Source organism: Loxodonta africana, chromosome 23 (genome assembly GCF_030014295.1).
Source record: "Loxodonta africana isolate mLoxAfr1 chromosome 23, mLoxAfr1.hap2, whole genome shotgun sequence".
Taxonomy (NCBI): Eukaryota; Metazoa; Chordata; class Mammalia; order Proboscidea; family Elephantidae; genus Loxodonta; species Loxodonta africana.
This window is the reverse complement of record NC_087364.1, coordinates 74351130-74360314: the sequence shown is the minus strand read 5'-3', so window position 1 is coordinate 74360314 and position 9185 is coordinate 74351130. Positions and strand designations below refer to the sequence as shown.

At 40.3% G+C, this 9185-nt stretch overlaps 1 protein-coding gene across 2 annotated transcripts in view; it reads left to right on the top strand.

The window, feature by feature from the left end:
- Nucleotides 1–9185, top strand: part of VEPH1 (ventricular zone expressed PH domain containing 1) — a 251398-nt gene that overhangs the window by 69724 nt on the left and 172489 nt on the right. For both annotated transcript variants that reach the window (XM_003416131.4, XM_003416132.4), the window contains exon 4: nucleotides 8758–8924. In XM_003416131.4, the coding sequence (XP_003416179.1) occupies nucleotides 8758–8924 (167 nt within the window). The remainder of the gene's footprint in view (nucleotides 1–8757; nucleotides 8925–9185) is intronic.

Genomic DNA, 9185 nt, shown 5'->3' with positions numbered 1-9185 from the left:
AAAAAAAAAAAAAGAAGCATATGAGGGAACAAGTCACCATAAATGAGAATCAGCAGAAACCAAAAAAGGATTAGACACCCCTCCCTAATAACTTTATTAAAAATATCAGCTAAAAACTAGAAAATAAGTAATGTTTAAAATGATTTAAGATCTAAAAGAAGGAATTGGAAACGAGAAAAGAAGAAGACATTGTTCAAAAAGACTAGGCAGACTTTTTAAAAAATCAAAATTACTAGAACTAAAAAAAAGTTCATTAAAATTAAAAGCCCAGTGAATGGATTAAATAGCAAATTAGGCAAAGCTAAAGAGAATATTAATGAATGGAAAGAACTAAATATATATATATATATAATTTTTACGTTTGGTAAAATATGTACCCTGGGCAACCTGGGTGGTTCAAACCGTCCCAGAGGCACCTTGGAAGACAGGCTTGGAGATCTGCTTCTGAAAGGTCATAGCCTTGTAAACCCTAGAGATCAGTTCTACTCTGCCCGCATGGGGCCATCATGAGTGAGAATGGACTCGGCAGCAACCAACAACAACCACAAAAATATTCTAACCAGAATGCTCCTTAGAATTGAGGACGTCAAGACTTCAGCTTGCTTACTTTAGACATGTCATCAGGAAAGACTAAGGGTTGTTATGCTTCATAGAGGATCATTTAAAATGAAGTAAACTCTTAATGAGATGGATTGATAATGCAGCCATGACAGTGTTATACATACGGTCACCGTAGGAGTTGATACAATGGCAACTAACAAGAACAACAAAGTATCCTAAAGATCATTTCATTGTTCAGGAGGATGATAGAGAAGTTACACCCTCTTCTCACTTATCAACATGGTTAGTTTCCAAAGACCAGATAGTTATGTGAAATCACCATTATTCAAAAACGAAGAATGACCGACCGCATCAGACCACAAAATGGAGGATAACTACACCATTACGTAACTGCCAAATTACATTACATAACTGCCAAATTACACCATTACGTAACTGCCAAACCACTGAGAATCATGGCCCAACCAAGTTGACACGTAACCTTAACCGTCAGAGCCAGCGTTACTCTCGCCTCACACCTCTTCATTTGTTACTGCCGGATGTACATTGTTAATACACAAAATAGTTGGATAGTAGCGTGTTTACATTTGCCATTAATGTGAAATGTTGGATAACGAGATAGTCGATAAGTGAGGAGAAGGTGTGATTAATTTTGCTTTGTTAGTTCAAGGATAACCAGCAAAGAACAAAAAGAAACAGAGCTTTCAAGTAGAGGGAATTAAAAAACACAAAAAATGCCTTAATCTATTCAATAGAAAGCAGGGAAGGCGGGGGCGGGGGGGGAAGCATAGGCAAAGCAAGATGAAAGAAAGCCCCACATTCCAAATGTGGCAATATTCACTTAAGTGTCAAAGAACTAAACATGTTCAGTTAAGAGACAAAGGTGGTCAGATAAGGATATTTTTTAAATCTAGTTATGTCACTTACAAAAGCCACACATAAAACATAAGAAACTAGAAATGTTGCGGGGGGTGGGGGGAGGCAGGTGGGGAGGGACACGAACATACCAAACAAGTACTATTCTAAAAACTAGTTCCAAAAAACTACTGTACCTATATTAATATCAGGAAAAAAAACTTTAAGGTAAAAGAGGCAAATTAAATTATGATAAAAGAAACAAGGAAGATGTTATCTCAGCATAGTTTTAAAAAATACAGAGCAAAAATTGACAGGATTGTAAGTAGAGATTGACAGATCTGTAGTCACAGAGGGAGATTTTCACAGGCCTGTTTCATGACTGATAAGTCCACCTCTGTCATGACTGAAAATTCAAATGCCAAAGAAACTGCTAAAGGATTCAGAAACTTACCTTTTAAACTATGTAATTTACAGTTTGGTATAATGGGATGCATGCAGTACCGCCCAGGTGGCTGGGCAGGAAAATACTACCAGACGTTCAAGGACCCCCTAACCCCCATCGTGTACAAACTGCTGCTGAGAATAGACTGTGCGGAAATGCTGAGACTCTTTATGTGTCTAGCAAGCATGACTCCAAAAAGAGATAAGGAAAGACAAGAAAGAACATTGCAGCCCCAGTCTCATTTGAGAAATAGATGCAGAAGCCCTAAATGAAATATTAGCTAAGCAAATCCAGCAATACATGCATAAAAAAGACATAACCAAATTCAGTTTATATCAAAACTGCAAGATTGAGTAAACATTAGCATGTCTATTAATTTATCACCTTAACAGTTTAAAGGGAAAAAAAGCCTGTGATTATGTCGATGGATGCAAAAACCCTGGTTCATGATCAAACTAAGAAATAGAAGGGAACTTGCTTAAATTGATAAAGTATAGAAACCAAAAGCCTATAGAAACGTTTGGAGCCCTGGTGGTGTAGTGGTTAAGAGCTCGCCTGCTAACTAAAAGGTCCGCAGTTCAAATTCACGGTATACTGAATGGTGACTCCTTAGGGACACACTCTTTAAAAACAGGAATAACACAAGGATACTCACAGATGCTTGTTGCGTTCGGTGAAGTACTGACAGTCCCAGCCAGTAAGGTAGGACAGGAAAAGAAACATAAGGATGATAAAGAAGAAACAAAGCTGTTGTCAGTCATCAGGAGTGGATTACCTACATATAGGAAACCTAAGAGAATCTAAAAACAAATCATTAATAAGAGAATTGAGCAAGTTTTTCTGGATGTAAGATCAACATACAAAATAAATTGCTTTTTTAATACCAGCAGACAACTTGGAAGTACCTTTTGAGGGGGGAAGCTTCCACTTCAATAGCAATAACAAATACGAGATGCCAAGGAGTCAGCTAAACATAAAATACATAAGGTACAGCTAATATTGCCAAACTCCAGTGAAAGACACAAAAGAGACCAACACAGATAGAAGGATGTATCTATCGTGTTGTTGAATGGGAAGGCTCAGTTTCACAAAGATGGCCATTATCCCAAATTAGTCTGAACATTCAAGGGAAAAAAACTCCCAACCTATTTTTTTCAAGGCAGTTGATAAACTGATGGTAAATTTTATATGGAAAAGCAAAGAACCACCAAGATGAATTTGAAGAAGCAGAAGTGAGGAAAGTCGTCTTATGACATATAGAGATTTATTTTAAAGTTATTACAATTAAGATAATATGGAACTGGTGAAGAATAGCTGAACACCTAGAAACAGACCCACACATGTATGGGAAACCTGATATATCAAAGACAGGCTGCAAATCAGAAGGGAAACAATTGACTACTCAATAAATAGTGCTGGTACAATTGTTTATAGACACCAAAGAAATATAATTACATTCCCTCTTCATATGTAGAAAAGTAAATTCCAGATGGATTAAAGACAAATGTGAAAAACAAAACCACAATGCTTTTAGAGAAAATATAGGACGATATGCTTATGAACTCAGGGTAGAGAAAGATTTCTCTAATAGCAAAAGAAAAAGTCTTAATCATAAATTAAAAAGTTGAAAAAACATTAAGTTTGCAACTTTAAAACAAATCAACTAACAACAACAAAAAAGAGTCTCCAGAATAAATAAAGAACTACAAATCAATAAGAAAAAAGCAAACATCCCAAGAGAAAATATACAAAGTTATGAATGGCCAAATCATAGGAAAGAAAATGGTCTATAAACATTTTACAAAGGTGTTCAATCTTGCAAGTAATTAAGGATACAGAAATTAAAACAAAAAAGATGAGGTGCCATCTCACACCCTATCAGACAAAAATTAATGTCAAGAGCAAATGTTGGCAAGGGTGTGGAGCAACAGAAACACCAAGCTGGTGAGGGGGTGAATTGTGATAACCATGGTGCTAGGCAGACTAACAGACCCCTGAAGATATCATTTTACTGGATCCACAATCAACACCATAGAAGCAGCAGTCGAGAAATCAAACGACATATTGCATTGGGCAAATCCCCTGCAAAAGACCTCTTTAAAGTGTTAAAAAGCAAAGATGTCACTTTGAGAACTAAAGTGCGCCTGACCCAAGCCATGGTCTTTTCAGTGGCCTCATATGTGTGCAAAAGCTGGACAATAAATAAGGAAGAACAAAAAAGAATTGATGTCTTTGAATTACGGTGTTGGCGAAGAATATTGAATATACCATGTAGTACCAGAAGAACAAACAAAGCTGCCTTGAAAGAAGTACAGCCAGAATGAATCTTAGAAGAGAGGGTGGTGAGACTTTGTCTTATGGACTTTGGACATGTCATCAGGAGGGACCAGTCCCTGGAAAAGGACATAATGCTTGGTAAAACAGAGGGTCAGTGAAAAAGAGGAAGACCCTCAACAAGATGCATTGACACAGTGGCTGCAGCAATATACTCAAACATAACAACGATTGTGAGGATGGCACAGGACCGGGTAGTGTTTTGTTCTGTTGTACACAGGGTCGCCATGAGTCCCGGACCGACTTGACAGCACCTGACAACAACAAAGATGTCCGCATCCTAATCCCCAAACCTGGGAAGGTGTTATCTTATATAACAAAGAGGAGTTAAGATCGCAGATGGAATTAAGGTTGCTGTATAAAATAGGAGGAGCCCTGGTGGTGCAACAGTGAAGCACTTGACCAATAAGTGAAAGATTGGTGGCTTGAACAGCCTAGAAAATCCTATGCGACAGCTCTACTTTGTCACATAGGGTCACCCTGAGTTTAAATCAACTCGAGGCCACCTAACAAAAACAACAACAGTAAACAGTGAGGTCATCCTACATTATTGAGGTGGGTCCAGTGTGATCGCAAGAGTCCTTAAAAGTGGAAAAGGAGGCAGAAAGAGAGAGAGAAATGAGACAGTGGAAGCCGAGTCAGAGAGATGCTATATTGCTTGCTTTGAAGATGGAGAAAGGGTCCCTGAGCCAAGGAATGCCGGTGGTCTCTAAACCAGTTGTCAGCATAGAACCGTGCTCCATTGCGTTTTCAGTGGCCGATTTTTCTGAAATAGATGGTCAGACCTTTCTTCTAAGGCACCTCTGGGTGGACACAAACCCCAACCTTTCCATTCGCAGCCCAGCACGTGAGCCGTTTCTACCATCCAGGGGCTCAAGGTGGCCTTGAGAAGCTGGAACAGTCAAGGAAGTGCATTCTCTCTCAGAGCCTCCAGGAAGAAACTCAGCCTTGATTTTAGCCCAGGGAGACTAGCAGAGGCCTCGCAAGGTTACAAGCACCTAGGGGCAATCTCGAAATTGCATACCCGACTCCACACCCCCAGTTTGAGCACCCAGGACCGGGTGTGCAGGGGCTTACTTGTGTTTACTTACCAATCTGTAGTGAACAATTTCACATGGGTTTCTTCACATCAAAGATGTGAAGTTGTTCACTACAGACTAGTAAATATGTGCAGGAAAACCCGTGTATACCTGCTTATTGGGTGATTTGGCTCTAGCCTAGGGCAATCCCTAGATTGTGCCCCTCCCCGCAATCTCAAGATGAACAGACCTGGATAGCAGGGAATAATCACCAGAAATGCTACCCCCCCCCCCCCGCCTTGTCTGGCTGCCTCGGTCAACCAAAAAAAACCAAACCCATTGCCATGGAGTGGATTCCAACCCTCAACGATCCTATAGGACAGAGTAGAACTGCCCCGCAGGGTTTCCACGGAGTGGCTGGTGGATTTGAACTGCCAACCTTTAGGTTAGCAGCCGAGCTCTTAACCACTGCGCGACCAGGGCTCCGCCAGGCCTTCACATATTGGTGCCTCAGAATGTGACGCCACAAGTCGTGTGGCGCCCCGGGGACTTGCGCCTGGGGGCTGGTGCCCTCCCCGATGCCCACCCCCCCCACCTCTGAAGACCAGTCAGACTTCTGAGTTACGGAACTGTAAGATAATAAGTTTGTGTTCTTCTAAACCACTAAATTTGCGGTAATTTGTCATGGCAGCTATAGAAAGCTAATCCAATCACTTTGCAAAACAGTTTTTCAACTTCTAGCAGCTTGCCTCCCAGGAACACACCCACCACTTTGCTCCTCAGTTGTGTTCCAGGAACCCTCAGCACTGGCATCACCTGGGAGCTTGTTAGAAATCCTGACTCTCGGGCCCCACCCCAACCTCCTGAACCAGCATCGGTATTTTCACAAGATCCCTGCTGCCATCGAGTCCATGCCAACTCACAGCCACCCTATAAGACAAAGCAGAACTGCCACGTAGGGTTTCCAAGGCTGTAAATCCTTGAGGAAGCAGACTGCCACATCTTCTCCTGCAGAGCCTCTGATGGGTTCAAACCAGTGAACTTTTGGTTAGCACCAAGCTCTTAACCACTGGGCCACCAGGACTCCTTTTTAACAAGATGCCCAAGTGATGTCTCTGCACATTAAGCTCAGAAGCACTGTCCTAGAGAATATCTCCCACTCATACGCAAAGAGACAGGTACGGGGTTGCACTATTTGTAAATACATGCCCAGGGGTGTGTGGGAGGGACAATCTCAAGGTTTTTCAACCATAGCATGTATGAATATGTTGTGTAATGGAATGCCATACAGCTCTGGCAACAAATGACGGAGAGATTCTTGGAGAAAAATCTTCAACATGATATTCAGTGGAAGAAATATGTTGCAAAGAGATACTTACAGTATATACTATTGCTATAAAGTTTATGCACACAATTAAAACGTAAAAAAAAAATTAAAAAGTTGATAAACACTAACTTGAGGAAGGTGGTTGCCTCTAGGGAGAAAAAGAAACGAATGGGAAGGGAAGGAATTTTGGCACAACGTTAAATTGTGGCAAAGCTGGTTGATTGACTCACGTGTGTTCCTTATGTTATTGTCTACACTTGAAATATGGCTTGAAATATTTCATAATTAAAAAGAACATATGAGTTTATGAATGGAATTTATGGGATTTCTACACCAAAGTGTCTTCATCGGTTTCTAATTTTAAAAAAAGTTCCTGTGCATTTCTCGTGATAGTTGATCTAACTTAAGTCATCTGAAAATGACTAATCTGGGTTTTTAACTCCCTAAAGGCCCCCATGACCGTTAGTGAATGTTGTACCCAAAAGCCAAAGGCAGTTTCATGTCTTAGATTCCAACTACAGTCTCATTTAATGTGATGCTTTCAGGCATGAGTCAGTGTGTCCATATAACTAAGCTCTACGAACTAACGTGTTCTGTTGAGATTGAATGTTACAGTCGAAATTCCTGATCCCTTAAGAAGCTCTTAGTAAAAAAATAAACAGAAACAAATGAAACAAGATTTTTACAATGGACAGACAGATAGATATGCTATAAATAACCAACCAAATGAAACCTGCTGCTGTTGAGTCATAGTGACCGTATAGGACAAGGTAGAACTGCCCCATAGGGTTCCCGAGGAGTGGTTGGTGGATCGGAATTCCTGACCTTTTGGTTAGCAGCCAAGCTTTTAACCACCGTGCCACCAGAGCCCCATATATATGTTATATATATATATATCTCTTTTTTTAAGCTTGAATATTTTCAATATATAAATAACTAAAATCTTGTTGAGACTAATTCTGTGAGCTACAGGTGGAAAAAGAAATTCCATTGTTTATCATGATCTAAATACATTCAATTTGATCCAGAATCAATCTTATTAAATTTAGATATTGATATTCTGGAAATATTGGTTTTTTTTTTTTTTTTAATGCTTGTAGCTAAGTATCCTTTATATATGGGCATGTTCGCATCGCTTAATGAAGATCTAAACAACAACAACAAAAAAAAACCCAAAACCATTGCTGGTAAGTCGTTTCCGACTGGTAGCCACACTATCGGACAGAACAGAACTAACTGTTCCATAGGGTTTTCAAGGAGCAGCTGGTGAATTTGAACTGCTGACTTTCTGTTTAGCAGCTAAGCTCTTAACCACTGCCACCAGGGCCCCATAATGAAGGTCTACATATGTGTAATCCCTGCATTTTTTGATTCTTTCTGTGTATTTCTTCTGTACACAAAGCCAAATGTAAAGTAAATAGAAGCAAGAAAACTCTTGTTCAAGAAATCCCTAGAAACCAATTCCTCTGAGACATGTAAGTACTTGAGAGGATTTTGAGAAAAAATCCATACCATGAAGTGATAAGCAGATGTTTCCCAGATGTTCTTTGCATGATAAGCCCATGTAGTTTATGTAATATTTTCTCTCGAGGTTTTGCTATCTTAAATCCAGTTATCTGTACACGTCTCTGAGGCAAATAGTCTAAACTTCCCTTGAAATAGTGCAGAAATTGTGCATTTAAATTTGCATTACTACTTTTTTTTTTTTTTAACAATTCATAAAAATAAGGCCTGGTTTCCACATGTTCGTTGTCAAGATCATGCCTCCGTATCTGTCAGGAATGTGAGTAAATTCCTCTGCATTTTTTGCTCAGTTTCATTCTGATTCATGTTTAGGGCATTCGTTCTTATTTGAGCAGCATCCAAATGCTGATTCTGCCCAGTAATTCTTTATTGGAACAGCTTCCCTGTCAAGGGTGTGGCCAGATTACTGTCAGACTGTGCTCTTTCCCCACAGTGGCTTACTCAGGAAAACTTCTGTTAGTTAGGTTATTGTGCCAAGCTGATCAGAAATATTCCTTTTCCCGGAATCAGTTTAAATCACGTTTTGGTGATTGTTCAGAATAAGGCACTATGTTCTATTTAGCAGAAGATTTGGCCCTGGGTCTGTGTTATTTGATGTGTGAGTAAGTGCCAACGTTGTTATGTTGAAAACAATGTTATTTCTGTTGGTCATGGGCTGACAAAGTCATCATCCCTTATTGTTCCCTCGCCAGGGAACTCGATGTTGCTGCGAGTGCTACCTGCGGTGTATGAAAAGCAGCCTCAGACCATTAACACACACCTGACGGAGCTCCTAGCCCTGATGTCTCGGCTGGAACAGCCGGAGCAGTACCACCTTCTGCAGCTTTTGCATGTAGCAGCAAAAAGAAAACCACCAGAGGTAAACAGTCCACTGTATGGGATGGGCCACACAGCCAGGCGTGTTTTGGGGTATGTGAAGCGCATATGTGTGCTTAGGGTTTCCTCTGTCAGGTGTTTATACACATCTGTCTTTAAGTCAAAGCACTCATCTACTTTTTCTAGAATCATAAAAGCGAGGAGGTGACGGGCAGAAGTTGGGTACAGTAATAAAACACGACAAATGTGCAAGTCCGTGGTTACTGCAGGTTAGCTTTAATGAAAGTTTAGTGCGGCCACGTAG